The 16,628-nt window shown below is 40.1% G+C and overlaps 1 protein-coding gene across 1 annotated transcript; it reads left to right on the forward strand.

Annotated features, from left to right (window-relative positions):
* The first annotated feature begins 1,206 nt into the window (after positions 1-1,206).
* Positions 1,207-16,410, forward strand: LOC134673844 (ATP-dependent RNA helicase DDX24). Its single transcript, XM_063531882.1, has 14 exons — positions 1,207-1,438; positions 1,661-2,039; positions 3,020-3,592; positions 4,145-4,297; positions 5,724-5,877; positions 7,702-7,879; positions 8,696-8,825; positions 10,369-10,501; positions 11,448-11,537; positions 11,912-12,023; positions 13,227-13,344; positions 14,477-14,654; positions 15,276-15,441; positions 16,295-16,410. Exons 1-14 carry the CDS (start codon positions 1,292-1,294, stop codon positions 16,367-16,369), a joined length of 2,586 nt encoding a protein of 861 aa, XP_063387952.1. The 5' UTR covers positions 1,207-1,291; the 3' UTR covers positions 16,370-16,410.
* The last annotated feature ends 218 nt before the right edge of the window (positions 16,411-16,628 follow it).

The raw sequence follows: 16,628 nt of genomic DNA on the forward strand, positions 1-16,628 counted from the left end.
GCTGCAGACTTTTCTTGCTCTAACTTTAATTATCGTTCAATCTCATCTACCGGTCACATTGTATAAAATTAAATCACCAATTTTAGATTTATGACTACAACCGCGAGCTCTTGATATAAACAACTTGCCCCCAAACCTGCATATTAAGAGCCAACTGGAGTGGCCTTCTCCATACAAACGTACTCGACTGTTTTCTCCGTGGGTTTTGATGCTAGAGCAATGATTTTTTCAACACAGATTAATATTGTCAATATCTATCGGACCGTTTTGCTTTTTTGATATTTTTGTATTTTTTTAAGGCGCTAGAGCCTTTCAAAAATGGCCAAAATGGGCTCCTTGACTATGCCGCAATGAGAGGCGTAGTATTCAAAACTGATATCAATTAGCCAAAAAAGCAAAACGGTCCGGCACAGATAATTTCATAATCATTTAGATTTCCAAATTTGGTTATGACTGGTTAAGTTTTGGAGGAAACAGTCGAGTACGAAACCTCGATTTTTGAGATTTTTACGCAGGATTTTTCGCCTTGTCCTTATCGCACTAGTTTAGGAGCCGTTTCCGTTAGCGAGATGGGTATATTTACCTAAAATATTTAAAACTCAGGTCCTGTTTCGTCTTAACATTGAAATTTGTTAGTTTCACATCCGCACCTCTTGATTTGATTGGTAACGTCACAATCTTACAATCGAATCAACCACTTTTCTCGTCACATTCATACAAATCGAAATCGTTTGTGACCCCTTTATAATTATCACATGGGTAGTAGGTGCATCTTACTTATCGATATCATTTTATCGACAAATACCCCTGACTATTTTTTCTTTGCTATTCCTGGTATCATTTTATTTGTCAAACTCATGTCAATTTAGTTCGCGAGTTTCTGGAGGCAACTGTAGATGTTTTTACTGTTGAAAACCGGTAGTCGGTTGTTTTGCTTCGACTCTAGGCTACGTCAATCAAATGTCAAAATTGTCAAATTATATTTTATTAAATTTTAATTCACAAATAATTAAGTAAATATAAAACATTAAATTAGCTTACAAATAATAATACAAACTATCTCTAAACTAAATAAACTTAAAATAAAAAGCCTATAAATAAAAAACGTCCCCCAAGTCACTGCCGATGGGCAGTGTGCCCAGAAGGCTGGCCGCATTGCCACGTTGTATGGCAATACTTATGCGTTGAGCAAAATACTGGCCAGCCCTCTGGTCTCCTGCAATTGTCAAATTCACATTGTTGTTTGAGGTTATAAAATCAGTTTCAAAGTGCTTATTAATTTATTGAAACCATGAGTAAAAAGTTAAAAGATTTGAAATGGCAGTCCGTAGCTTTAGATGGCTTTCCAGCGTCTATGGGAGACAAATTACAGGGTTTTATAGGCTTGGAAGAGTGTACAAGTTATAGTCTCGATAAAGAAAGACCACGCAATAAAAAGGTATGTTTTTAAGTTATTTAACAGACATCGATTGGGAAATTCTACTGAATATTATTAAATAATGTATCAAAATTATATGTGTTGTGCTATGAAGTCTCACATGCTGCAGTTTTGTGGTAAAAAAAAAACAATCGGCTGATAACCTCCTCACCCTCAGTCATAATAGTTACGAAAAACGATTATAAAACATCATTTAACCACGTTTTTGTCTCACACTTTCAGAAAAAGGAGCAAAAGAAACGCAAAAACACTCAATCCATCGATGAAACGATACAAAAACAGATTACAAATAAAAAAACGAAACTTAGCAACGGTTTCGTTGTGGAGTCCTGCGATACTGTCACACCATCTCTTACAAATGAAGATAATACAGACAGTAAAGTAAATAAGAATAATAAAACTCTACCACCTAGCAAAAAGGGTAAAACTAGAAAGAAACTCGGTGAGAATGTAGCGGAGGTGGAGTCACAGTTGACGCCTGAGGACATGCTCTCGTGGGCAGAGTTCAAGCTGCCGGAGGAGATCACGCGGGCTCTCATGGAGCTCGGCTTCAAGCAGCCTACTAAGATACAGCAGCTGTCACTGCCTGCTGCCATCCATGGTATGTTATTGACTACTTTTACCAAAAGAAGTTGTAATTCTATAATTTGTGACGTTTTTTAGGGTTCCGTACCCAAAGACTTCGCTGTCCGTCCGTCTGTCACAGTTGAAATTTTCACAGATGATGTATTTCTGTTGCCCCTATATCAACAAATACTAAAAACAGAATAACAAAGATTTAAGTGGGGCTCCCATACAACAAACGTGATTTTTGACCAAAGTTAAGCAACATTGGTCGGGGTCAGTACTTGGATGGGTGACCATTTTTTTTTTTGCCATATTTTGCATTATGGTATGGAACCCTTCGTGCGCGAGTCCGACAAACACTTGCCCGGTTTTTTATTTAAATGAATCCTTGTCTATGCATGATAAGGATTCTGGCCGATTTGTCAGTAAGTAATCTTTATGTATTTTTTTAGAACAAATTGTTTCTGCACTTGGAGCACAACTGAGGTTGGAAACCACAATTTTTAGGGTTCTCTACCCAAAGGGTAAAAACGGGATCCTTTTACTAAGACTCCACTGTCCATCTGTCTGTCACTCTCCCTAGGGAGTTACAGCTTTTTTTTAAATTATAGCATTATAGTACATTGTGCAACATGGGGCGTAAGTTAAATATTGCAAACAAGAGTAAGTTAAATTGCGACGGCTTGCCGGAGCGATTTATAGACTTGAGTTTGCAATATTATTACACCCCGAGTTACACACAATGTTTTTCATCACACTTGCGATACAAAAATTAAGTATAAAGACAAAAAGCTGTTAATTATGGCATTAGAAACTTCATAACTCCCTCGGGAGAACGCTTTTTCTATAACTCCCGCTAAACCTGCGTGCAATTCCTCATTTACTGAGCGAGTGTGATGAAAACTAATTTAACCAGGTTATGGAGTGGCCAATTACTCTGTAGTGGCCAACTATAACAGTCACCCTACTATGTTCTATATTGCCATTGATCATGACAATCTCTGTATATTTCAGGCCGCAGAGATATCTTGGGTGCAGCTGAGACGGGGAGCGGCAAAACCTTAGCCTTCGGCCTGCCCATCCTCACCGGCATCTTAAAACTCAAAGAGAAAGCACAAGCGAAAGGCCTAGACGTGTACGAGATCCCATACAAAAAGAGCAGTAAGAAGAAATCGGAACCTCCGCCTCCGAAGAAGCAATTTAAAAAGAAAAAGAATAAAATGAAGAATAAGAATAAAAAAGAGACTTCATCAGAAGATGGCTACAGTAGTGGAGAAGATGAGGAATTTCAAGATAAAAATGAAGAAAGTAAAGATAAGGGACTTAAAGATGAAAATGATGATGATTTTATAGAAGAATTAGATGTGCCAGTTAAAAAGAAGGAGTTATCAACGGATGAAGGGAACGATAGCGACGACAGTGCGGATTACGTGCGTCTTTCTGACATATTTGATGGTGATGACGATTCTGATGATGGAAATGAGAATGAGGGTGAAAAATCAGAAAATAATGATGATGATGTAATTGTGAATGACGGAAGTGGTGAAGATACGGAGAGTCAAGATGAAGTTGATGGTGATGAGGAAGGTAAGTTTTATCTACTTTTGTTTTTTTTTGCTAAGGGTCTAAAAACTAAAGATGCCACGAATATTCGGCAACTATTACCGAATAGTTGCCGAATATTCGGCCACTTTGCCGAATATTCGGTATTCAGCCGAATGTTGTCTACTATTCGGCCTAATAACCTAAAAAGAAAAAATACACAAAAAATAATAAACCAAAAATTAGATACATATAATTATCTATATGTATATTGATTTTACTCATTGGGGCTATTCATAAATTACGTCATTTCAAATTAGGGGGGGGGTCTGGACATCGGATGACGGTAGCATGAAGTAGGAGGAAATGGGGTCATTTGAAGCATGATTTTTGGATGATTATAGGGGGGGGGGGGCAAAAATCTTCAAAAATCGATGACGTAATTTATGGACAGCCCCATTTACACAGGCAAAACAACATTAAAATTAAGTAATTTAAAATTAAATTAATATATAAAAATGAATCCCTTTTTCCCTTGGTTATGGCATACTTACATACATACGTACGTACATACTAACACAAATGTATTATTTCCAGGCATGGGGTGTGTGAAAGTGATAGACAACATAGAGCTGCCGGGGACAGAGGTGGTCCGCACCGGCAGTCCGCTCTACGCTCTCATTCTAACACCCACGCGGGAGCTGGCCATGCAGATATCCCAGCATTTGAAGGCTGTTGCCAAGTATACAGGTATTTCATACCACGTGCAGGGTAATTCGCCAGTAACTGGCCACCGGCCAATAACTGGCCACCCTAAACTAAACATGAATTCTGTTCACCTATTAACAGAATTTATTTTCGTATAAGGTAGCTAGTTATTGATGGCCGGCCAGTTATAGAAACCTTATACTAAAATGAATTCTGTTTATAGGTGAATAGAATTCATTGTTTGTTTAGGGTGGCCAGTTACTGGCGAAATACCCTATATACAAATATGTAATACCATTTATTCGCCTTTTGATAGTACAATAATATGTAGTATGGTCAGGCGTGGCTCACTCCGCGATTTCGTCGCTTTGCTACAGGTAGCTAAAAGTACATCCGTTCGACCCCAATTTTCGGGTTTGCCATAAGCCGCCCGTGGCGTTGTCGCCACCTAGCGGCCATATCTGTCCTGATCGTGACAGACGCGTTTTGTTAGAGAGTGAGTCTTCTGTACCTAGTACTATTATTTATTCTGTGGTATGGTAAAATTGTGACGATAATTAGATTTGAAATGTTCTAATAATAATTTATTTGCAGAAAAAGGGTTAAGATTACATGTGTTAGTGTAAAATAATGTTTCCCTTTTTCTGTTTTTTCTGTTTTACACAATATACATGCAAATCCGTGTGTTTTGAAATTTTTAACATAGGAAGCACGGTACTACTAACGCCATCAAGCGGTGAGCGTTAAAACTAAAGTAGCTACAGAACATAGTACTACTAACGGCATCCAACGGCGAGGAGCGGAACTATAGTTATTGAAGCGGTCAGAAGATGGCGCTGTTCTGGCTATTGTATACTAATTGATACTAACTTACTACGTATACATTTCTTAATTTACCTACTAAAATCTACAGTTTATGGAGAAAACCAGGTTAATCTTTTTTTAAGCATTTAATGATAATAAATCGGCCAACTACAGTCAGTGATAAAAACTTACATCAACAATAATCCCATATTATTTGTTAGTAATACAATAAAACTGATCTTTATATGCTAATGTTGGTAAGGACACATTAAATTAAAATAAAAGTACAAAATATTTAATTATTTAAAAGCTGTACAACTTTATAAGGAGCTTTCAAAAAAGATTATAGACTTCACTGGTGACCGAAGAGCTGGCAGCTTTCTCGCTGAACGTATTAGCTTAGCAATACAGCGGGGAAATGCTGTCAGCGTCCTCGGCACCATGCCAAAGGGGCCCAATTTTTTGGACATATTTTAATTTAATTTTATTTTATTCAGTATTAGTTTTTAGTTTTAATTTAGTTTTATTTTAAAGATAAGTTATTTTATTTTTAATATTTGTATCTACCTTATAAATAAATATTTAATATAATTATTTAACATAAAAAACTGCCACATTCCAAACACTACCGACATCACTAATTTTGTGAACATTATTTCAACAGGTATCCGCATAGCGACGGTGGTGGGCGGCATGGCGGCCGTGAAGCAGGAGAGAGAACTCAAGCGGAACCCTGAAGTGGTGGTGGCCACTCCGGGGAGACTGTGGGAGCTGGTGTCCAGAGGGGAACCACATCTACAGCAGTTACCGAGTGTCAAGTGAGTGTAACACACAGACATATACCCTGGAGTAGTGGTGGCCACTCCGGGGAGACTGTGGGAGCTGGTGTCCAGAGGGGAACCACATCTACAGCAGTTACCGAGTGTCAAGTGAGTGTAACACACAGACATATACCCTGGAGTAGTGGTGGCCACTCCGGGGAGACTGTGGGAGCTGGTGTCCAGAGGGGAACCACATCTACAGCAGTTACCGAGTGTCAAGTGAGTGTAACACACAGACATATACCCTGGAGTCGTGGTGGCCACTCCGGGGAGACTGTGGGAGCTGGTGTCCAGAGGGGAACCACATCTACAGCAGTTACCGAGTGTCAAGTGAGTGTAACACACAGACAGACAGACAGACATATACCCTGGAGTAGTGGTGGCCACTCCGGGGAGACTGTGGGAGCTGGTGTCCAGAGGAAAACCACATCTACAGCAGTTACCGAGTGTCAAGTGAGTGTAACACACAGACAGACAGACAGACATATACCCTGGAGTAGTGGTGGCCACTCCGGGGAGACTGTGGGAGCTGGTGTCCAGAGGGGAACCACATCTACAGCAGTTACCGAGTGTCAAGTGAGTGTAACACACAGACAGACAGACAGACATATACCCTGGAGTAGTGGTGGCCACTCCGGGGAGACTGTGGGAGCTGGTGTCCAGAGGGGAACCACATCTACAGCAGTTACCGAGTGTCAAGTGAGTGTAACACACAGACAGACAGACAGACATATACCCTGGAGTAGTGGTGGCCACTCCGGGGAGACTGTGGGAGCTGGTGTCCAGAGGGGAACCACATCTACAGCAGTTACCGAGTGTCAAGTGAGTGTAACACACAGACAGACAGACAGACATATACCCTGAAGTAGTGGTGGCCACTCCGGGGTGACTGTGGGAGCTGGTGTCCAGAGGGGAACCACATCTACAGCAGTTACCGAGTGTCAAGTGAGTGTAACACACAGACAGACAGACAGACATATACCCTGGAGTAGTGGTGGCCACTCCGGGGAGACTGTGGGAGCTGGTGTCCAGAGGGGAACCACATCTACAGCAGTTACCGAGTGTCAAGTGAGTGTAACACACAGACAGACAGACATATACCCTGGAGTAGTGGTGGCCACTCCGGGGAGACTGTAGGAGCTGGTGTCCAGAGGGGAACCACATCTACAGCAGTTACCGAGTGTCAAGTGAGTGTAACACACAGACAGACAGACAGACATATACCCTGGAGTAGTGGTGGCCACTCCGGGGAGACTGTGGGAGCTGATATCCAGAGGAGAACCACATCTACAGCAGTTACCGAGTGTCAAGTGAGTGTAACACACAGACAGACAGACATACATATACCCTGGAGTAGTGGTGGCCACTCCGGGGAGACTGTGGGAGCTGGTGTCCAGTGGGGAACCACATCTACAGCAGTTACCGAGTGTCAAGTGAGTGTAACACACAGACAGACAGACATATACCCTGGAGTAGTGGTGGCCACTCCGGGGAGACTGTGGGAGCTGATATCCAGAGGAGAACCACATCTACAGCAGTTACCGAGTGTCAAGTGAGTGTAACACACAGACAGACAGACATACATATACCCTGGAGTAGTGGTGGCCACTCCGGGGAGACTGTGGGAGCTGGTGTCCAGTGGGGAACCACATCTACAGCAGTTACCGAGTGTCAAGTGAGTGTAACACACAGACAGACGGACGTTTAGACGTTATCAAAATTAAAGTTTATTTTTGAAATTTTCGAGAATTTTACCAACTTCTTGGTAGCTTTGCGCAACTTTTTGGAAACTCCGTGTAACCTACTTTATTTTCTTGACAGATTCCTTGCCATCGACGAGACAGATCGTATGATCGAACGGAACCACTTCGAGGAGCTTCATCCGTTACTCGAGAGACTGAACTACGACGAGGCACAGAGAAACTCGCGACAGAACTTCGTCTTCTCGGCCACGTTGACTCTAGTCCACGACCTGCCGGCGCATATGAAGGGAAAGAAGGTAGGATATATATTTTGTACTCTTTTTACATGAAACTTGATGTAAAAATAAACAATTAAAATAAGAAATCATTGGCAAATCGTTTTCATTCAAAATAAGTTTATGGTGTCTTATCAAGTGAACTTACTAAACAATAGATTTGACCAATAGACCTTTAAATTTGCCAACAAGTATTGTGTTCAAAAAATAATATATACAATTTTTTTTCTATTAAATAGAAATAATGTGTTAACTTATAAAATACTTCTATTTTATCATTTAGTCTGATTGATTGTTTGACTGCACAGAAGGAAATACACTTTTTATTAAACCTATGTGAGTTTTTTTGGTCGTAATAACAAACTATTGACAAAATGGAAACACTAGACACGCAATTTACTACTTTTTTTATTAATATTATAGCTCGTTTTTTTAGTATTAGAAATAAGGCAAACAATCTTGATGAGTCTTTTAATTGTAAAACACATTTTAAAAATAAGTTACGTCAAATATGTAACAATTATGAATCTAATACGATCATTTATATTCTTCTGCTTTCATAAGTAATAGTTACTGATTTTTAAAAAGCGTTTTTCAATTAAAAGACATGTCAAGATCGCTTATCTTTTTTCAACTTCTTTCTAATGCTAAAAAAACGAACTATACAGATGTGAGAGTTGTGGAAATGTTTCCAAAAAGTTCTATATGTTCTCGGTCGGAAATGTTAGGGAAATATCACAGAAAACCAAGGACACATTCATTGCATATAACTAGGTATTTATTAGTTAGTCAACATGTTAGCAACAAAAAAATACGTTTTTATTGTATTTTTTACAGGTAACAAAACGCGGCAAGATAATAAACAGGAAGATCGAGAAGATGACGCCGAAGCAGAAGATCGCTCGGCTGGTCTCACTCATCGGCATGACCGAACCCAAAGTCGTCGACATCACTTCAGACAATCTGGGTGAGTGTGAAACACACCTGTATTATGTATGTTAAAACCAGGGACCGATAACCAGTATATTACTAGCTTTTATTTAGTTTCACCTGACCGTTGTCTGTCTGTCTGTCTGTCTGTAATCAAATCTTGCAAGTTAAATTTGATCCACTTCCCGGTTTTCGATTGAGCTGAAATTTTGCATGCGTGTATAAATCGGATGACAATGCAATATTATGGTACCATCGAGCTGATCTGATGATGGAGACAGGAGGTGGCCATAGGAACTCTGTGATGAAACAATTAGGTTGCGTAATTGTGTTAGGGGTTTTTAGAATTGTCTCGATGGGTTATTAGTTGCCTGTCGTAAGAAAAGTACAGTCAGCGATAAAAGCTTGTACCAAAAATGAAATTTTTGCCAAAAACTTATTTTTCATACAAATTAACCGGTATTCAATTTCGGTATCTTGGTTGTTTATGTACCTATATTTTTGCACTTAATTTAGTTAATCTGGTTAATCATTATCCTTACCTAAATACTGTTCTATAATATCAAAGAAATAATGTGAAAGCTATGAGATATTTAGATTTTTAGTTATACCGGTAACGGTCCCTGGTTAAAACGGGTTACATACGCATTTTTTGTTTGGCACGAAAGCTGTTTTGGGTTATACCTATACCTATAACGTAAAATTGTGTTCAGAAAATGAAAATTTATTAACAACATTAGGCTACAAGTCAAAGATAACATAAAATTTTAAATCCAATCTAGTATAATATATACTATAAGTATATACTTAGTATACTTAGTATAGTATATACTTATACAGGGTGTAATCGTTAAGTGTAGCCAGGTGATAATTCCGTAAATATAACAGATATCAGAAAAATAAATGTTAGATTATTATTTCATAAACGGTAGTTTTATTATTTTATTGCAGTTTATTATCGCAAATAATGAATTTCAAGCAGTTGTATCTTTTACGACACCGACGTTCTTTGAGGGGTGAGTCGTCGTACTAAATGTATGGGAGGGTTTGAAGTTAATTTTTGGGATATTTCTGCTTTTATTTTAAAATAGTTATTAATGTAATTTTACTCATTGGGTAACGCACTTTCGATATCAATTTGAAGTTTTCTGATATCAGTTATATTTACGGAATTATCGACATTACACTTAACGATTACACCCTGTATGTATGTTACACTTATAAATAATTATGTCGTAATATTTTCATATTTAAACGAGCAATTCTTGTGTACCTATATTATTTATTTATATATTTCGGGGATCTCGCAAACGGCTCTAACCATTCGATGAAATTTGCTACATGGGGGTTTTCGAGGGCGATAAATCGATCTAGCTCGGTCTTATCTCCAGGAAACCGAGCATTTTTGAGTTTTTATATGTTTTCCGAGCAAAGCTCGATCTCCCATATATCATGTATACTTAAATACATAGAAAACACACATGAGTCAGGAACCATGCTCATCAGTCATCAGGTCATCACACAAATTAAATTTACACAAATTTTTAGTATAACTACTTATGAGTTTTTTAATTTAACAGGCACAGCGGAGACCCTGACGGAATGTAAGATAGCTTGCGCGTTTGAACACAAGGACGCTTACCTCTACTACATTTTAAAACGGCACCCCGGGAGGACTATAGTCTTCTGCAACGCCATCGGCTGTGTCCAACGGTAAGTTAAATCAAATCAATCTTGCTACTATGTTTAAATAGTTATTTGTTTTACAAGGGGGCAAAGTTGTTGTTTAACCGCTCGTGCTAATATTGATACCCGAGCAAGCGAAAGATTCCAAAATTGAAATTCAAAACACACAAAAGCTGTCACATATTTAATTACACAAACGGGTTTACCGCGATGTAATTTCATTATTTTTTAACTTAAATTCCGACGTTTCGGCTGAGTTGCACCAGCTGTGGTCACGGAAAGACTGACGTCCCAGCAAAATAAATTAAGGATTTAAGGTAAAAACAATGAAATTATATCGCGGTAGACCCATTTGTGTAATGTAAAGTGTTATATAAAAGCTGTCACTCGGACGCCACGTCACCGAAGTGGCAAAACTGAAGTTGAACTTTATGCATATGCACGTAAGTCTATGTTGCTCTGTGGTCTATATGACGGATTAATCCGTCTCCGGCGTTGGACCTACGGTGCGGATATTTCCTCATTGGCGTTAAAAAGGTTAAAGGCCGGGAAATGCAATTGCCGGCCGAGGCTGGTAGTGCGCCGAGGCGAGGTCGTTTAGTAACGAGGCTGGCAACTCTATGCCAATGTTCATGTAATACACAACTCTATGTAAGGTAGAAGTATGTACTAGTGCTAGCCGCTGCACTTGTATTCGACATGGGCACTTTATGTCAAAGTAATATAGGTTAAATTTGAACGGCGAAAATTTTTCTGTATTCAAATTTAATCCGTGTCAATTTGATATAAAGTGCCTATGTCGAATACTAGTGCAGCGTCGAGCACTAGTACTTCTACCTTAATAGTACGGAACCCTTCGTGCGCGAGTCCGACTCGCACTTGGCCGGTTTTGAGATAAAAACTATCTTATCCTGTCTCGGGACTCAAAATATCTGTACCAATATGTACAATATGTATGTGTTTTTTCTTTCAGGTTAGCCCAGCTGCTGTCTCTGCTGCAGTGCCGCCCTCTACAGCTGCACGCCAGCCTGCAGCAGCGGCAGAGACTCAAAAACCTAGAGAGGTACAAACGGCTACACTGCTAACTGTGCGTCCGTGGACATTATTACAGGCGTAAGGTGTACATATGTACAGTTAACAGCGTGGCCGATGATATGTTTTCCGTGTGCAGTCAGTGTCAAGTATAATATCGGGGAGACCGAGCTTTGCTCGGAAAATATATAAAACCTCAAGAATGGGGGTTATTGGGGGCAAAAAATCGATCTAGCTAGGTCTTATCTCCGGGTAGACGCGCATTTTTTAAGTTTTTATATGTTTTCCGAGCTATACTCGGTCTCCCAGGTATTATTCAACTATATTAACAGCTACTGAGTTTTAAATTTAAATTAATAATGTTTATATGGCATGCAGTGAAGGGTTAATGTAATTTGTTGGTAGGTTCAGAGACGACCCGCACGGGGTCCTGATAGCGACCGACGTGGCAGCGAGGGGGTTGGACATACCGAATGTCGACCACGTGATACACTATCAAGTGCCCAGGACCGCTGAGGTAAGTTCACTTCGATACTATTGTAGACGCCAAAGGATCGTTCCGATGAGGCCATAAATCTTTAGGCCCGCCCGCCCCTTTTACTACCTGCTTGCAGGGATGCGTGTCACAACCTTCACAGATTATCGATGGTGGTATTTATAATAATAATTGATTATGTTAGTTTTGAACTCATTGTATTAAAAAAATATGCTAATAATTTATAACTTTGTAACAAATACCATAAAAAGAAATAACACAACAAATATCAATGAATAAAGACTTAAACAATGAACTTAATTAACATAGTTTTCGTCATTGGAACTGTCGGTATCACTGTCATCCTTGCAAATTTATTACCAGACGGTTCTAAATTATTAATGAATCCATCGGTACTATAATAAAATAAATGCAGATGTAATATATACTACTGTTTCATCGAGCCAGCGTAATTCATAGATAAGCAATATCGACTTTAGCCGCATCCTTGTTGACAGCGCGGTTTATTACCCAATCGGAACGATCGTTTGGCGTCTATTATAACTATTGCTTTCAAGTAAATGTCGTTACAAAAAATAATATAAAAAAAATCTTTTTTTGGACAGTAGGGAATATTACGCGAAACTCTGCGTAGGGGGCGCCACTACCATAATCCATCACGATCTGGGGGTCTACCGCGAAACAAGAATATCGTAATGTCGTTATCTAACTTTTCTATCACTCTTGCATATTCGAGAGATAAAGAGGCAGATAACTAAATTTCGATATTCGCGTTTACCGGTAGGCCCTTGTTAACAAACCGCCTTGATGCATCAATGCCATATTTTGTTGTCTGTGAAAACTTGTCAAAAAACAGTTTAAGGTACAGTGTGTATAAGTTACTCTATGGTTTCCTAGAGGCGCTAGTGTTGCACTTTGGCGGTAGAACAGTGCAGTAACACCCCCTATAAGGAATTGATATAAAAATACATTTTTTGACATGTTTAACTTCCGTGCTAGTCTCGAGTTACAGAAGGACTCGCTCCAGCTCGGCCGCATAACTCATTCTTGTTCTAGCTACCTATAATGCTTTCTACAGTAGCGTTCGTCAATTTACAGTCGCCACCAGATATATCGGAACGGGCGAGGCGCTCACAAATATCTTAACGCGCACTCTAGCGCCTTGACTATAGCCGTAGCTATACCGCTTCCTATATAAATGTATATTTGTCTGCCTGTCTACAGAACTACGTCCACCGAAGCGGTCGCACGGCTCGAGCCAACAAGGAAGGCCTGACCATCCTCATGATGGAGCCCCAGGAGGCCTTCCGATACGCCAAGTTGTGTATCACGCTTAATAAGAGTAAGTATTCAATCATTCAATCAATTAATCAGACAGTAAGGAAGGTCTGACTATTCTGATGATGGAGCGAGAGGCTTGCAGATAGATATGGGTATAAAAGTAAGCAATCAATAAGGAATGATCAAATATAGTAAGTACTTATGATGGCTTTAGATATCTCTTCTTCTTCCTCGCGTTATCCCGGCATTTCGCCACGGCTCATCAGAGCCTGGCGTCCGCTTGACAACTAATCCCTTAGAGGATATAACCAACGGAGACGCCATGTCTAAAATTTTCGGTACAAAATAGTCTGCCGTTTTTTGCGGGGGAGGGGCACATCAAATGTATAGGTACGTCATGTCAGATAAACGTCAGTCCATACATATGGTTGACATGTGGTTGACCATTGGCCGCCTATTTTCGACAGAGGGGAACGCCTGTTAATGGCGGCTCCATTGTTAATTAATCCGAGACTAATCCCAATCAATAAGGAATGATCAGATATAGTAAGTACTTATGATAGAGTAAGGCTTTAGATATGCCAAGTTATATGTCCGAATTAGATAATTATAGTGAGCAGGTAATTAAATCAATTAATCAGACAATAAGTAACGATTAAGTCCTGAGATATGCCAAGTTGTGTGTCACACTTAATAAGAGTGAATATTTACTTACTCGCAATCATTCAATAACAAAGTATTTACCATGTTTATTCCAAAAAAATATTCGTCAGCCGATGAAATACTTACAATACTAATGAATCTTTCCTGCAAACATAAGAAAACAACTCAAACTTTGCATTTGATCACTTTGCCTAACATGTGAATAAAATGCAACTTTGCTATCCGCTTTTGAAGTGCAAAGTAAGCTTTTCCGAGTTGGTGTGGTGAAATAGTAGTTTGTGTTACAAGGGATCAAAATGATATATTTACGACGAATTAATTTTGATACCGTGTGACGCATACTGCTTTTTACATCTCCTATGAGGGAATTATGATGCTTAAACAGATTATTTCAGCTAAAAAATAATGTGCAAAAAAATGTAAGAATAGTGTGTTAGAACAGAAAAGTGCCACTTTGATTCCTCCTAGCAGGGAAGAAAAAGGCCTTCTTCGAATTGGTGGTGTGATAAATAATATACATAATATTCCAGAGTCGGAGCTGCCAACATTCCCCGTGCCTCCGCTCGGCTTGGATTCCCTCAAGGCTCTCGTGAATACAGCTCGCGAGCTGGACGCGCTCCTGCTGAAGAGACGAAGAGCTGCCCAGGCTTTAGGGTGGAGGGAGAGGGCTGCCAGGGAGATGGACATGATCGTGGATGATGATGACGCGTTAGTATACATTCCTACTACCGGGACTCCCCCCCTGCCGCCCCTCGGGCTGCACTCTCAAGGCCCTCGTGAGTACAGCGCGAGCTGGACGCACTCCTGAAGAGACGAAGGGCGGCGCAGGCTGCGGGGGGGGAGGGAGAGGGCCGGACATGATGGACGATGGACATGATGAGATGGACATGATCGTGGATGATGATGACGCGTTAGTATACACTCGTGCTACCGGGACTCACCCCGTGCCGCGCGGGCTGGACTCGTGAGTACAGCGCGCGAGCTGGACGCGCTGCAGCCGGAGAGACGAAGGGCGGCCCAGGCTGCGGGGGGGAGGGAGAGGGCCGCCAGGGAGATGGACATGATCGTGGATGATGATGCGTTAGTACCGTAACAGTATAAAACTTTGCCCTTTAACATAACTTTGCCCACCTTTGGTAGTTCTACCAAGACCTTACCCGATAAAGCGAATATTTCATACATGAGTCTTAGGGAGGCCCTAGCGACATCTACCGTAAGAGTGTCGTACATCTTAAACGGCTACCACCACTTTCATCATCAACATTCCTAAATCATAAGTTTTTTTATGTATTTATACGCAATACTCTCAAATATTCTATATCATTTCAGACCCGTGAAAGACGTAGACCCTGGCATCGAGAAGGCAGTCAAGATCAAACAAAAGCAGCTGAACGCCATGCTAGCCCGGCCCGTGTTCCCGAAGGGGTTCTCCTTCAAGTACCCCACTCTGAACGAGCCTGCGGCACTTTCAGGAACACAGGACAACGCCTTACAGGTATATAAATCATTTTTTGGGTGAATATTGCTTGTCAAATGTGGGTAAGTATTACCCCATATTATTAGGCCATAGCAAAATATTAAGGAGATATAACCACGATAAGCAGGCATTCAGAAGAAGAAGAAGAAGAAGAAAGACATTTATTCCATAAAACACACATACACAGGACAAAAAGATGAAAGAAATAAGATAATTAGAACAACAAAACAAAACAAAACATGGACTATGTTTGTCTGAATTAAATGCATTTTTTTTTTTAAACAAAGAAATTATGGTGTTCCCTATTGGGTTCTCCTTTAAGTAAGTACCCCACTTTGAATGGGTCTATTGCACTTTTGGGGTCACCAGACAACGCCTTAATGGACCCTGGAGGGAAAGTACCTTAAGTTAGCCCATTTCACTTAAAGCAGGCCATGTATTGGCTTACGCGAGAGCTCTTAAGGCCTACTGACACAATATGTTTTTGAATATTGAATTAGGTATAATACGGGATATTATTGCAATGTTCTGCCGCCAGAGTGCAGCACCACCGCCTCTAGTAATCTCATACAGTAACTTATACATACTGTGCCTTAAACTGTTTTTTGACAAGTTTTCACAGACAATAAAATATGACATTGATGCATCAAGGCGGTTTGTTAACAAGGGCCTACCGGGAAACGCGAAAATCGGCATTTAGTTATCTGCCTCTCTATCGCTCGAATATGCAAGAGTGATAGAGAGGTTAGATAACGAAATTTCGATATTCTTGTTTCGCGGTAGACCCCCAGATTGTGACATATAGTGGTAGTGTCGCCCCTTACGCAGAGTTTCGCGTAATATTCCCTATTATTTTATTCTTGTTCCACAGGTAATGAAGAAAGCGCTGGAGTCAGGGGAATTAAAGCGAGAGAAGAGAAAAAGCAAGAACGCTCCGTTACTGTAACTGCAGAAAACCTTCAAGAGGAAATAAACGCTGCTAACACACGTACTTGTATTATTGACCGAGCCATAGAGAAATTTTATTTATTTTATTTTATTTTATTTATTAGGCACACAAAACAGATAACATTTATTACATGGAATAATTCTTTTCAGAGCAGGTTTTTGGTTGGGAATGCCATCCAAAGCATGTATGCACATCATGAAACAAATATTAGAGCGAAAACTACAACTATACTAAGACTACTATACAAACTAACTTA

The sequence above is a fragment of the Cydia fagiglandana genome, chromosome 19, assembly GCF_963556715.1.
Source record: "Cydia fagiglandana chromosome 19, ilCydFagi1.1, whole genome shotgun sequence".
NCBI lineage: Eukaryota > Metazoa > Arthropoda > Insecta > Lepidoptera > Tortricidae > Cydia > Cydia fagiglandana.

Excerpts from the sequence above, each read along its gene's own strand:
- LOC134673844 (XM_063531882.1), top strand. The coding sequence starts at position 1,292 with ATGAGTAAAAAGTTAAAAGATTTGAAATGGCAGTCCGTAGCTTTAGAT. Across the intron at positions 3,593-4,144 it reads AGTTGATGGTGATGAGGAAG|GCATGGGGTGTGTGAAAGTG; the intron begins GTAAGTTTTATC and ends TATTATTTCCAG. Across the intron at positions 10,502-11,447 it reads GCCATCGGCTGTGTCCAACG|GTTAGCCCAGCTGCTGTCTC; the intron begins GTAAGTTAAATC and ends TTTTTCTTTCAG.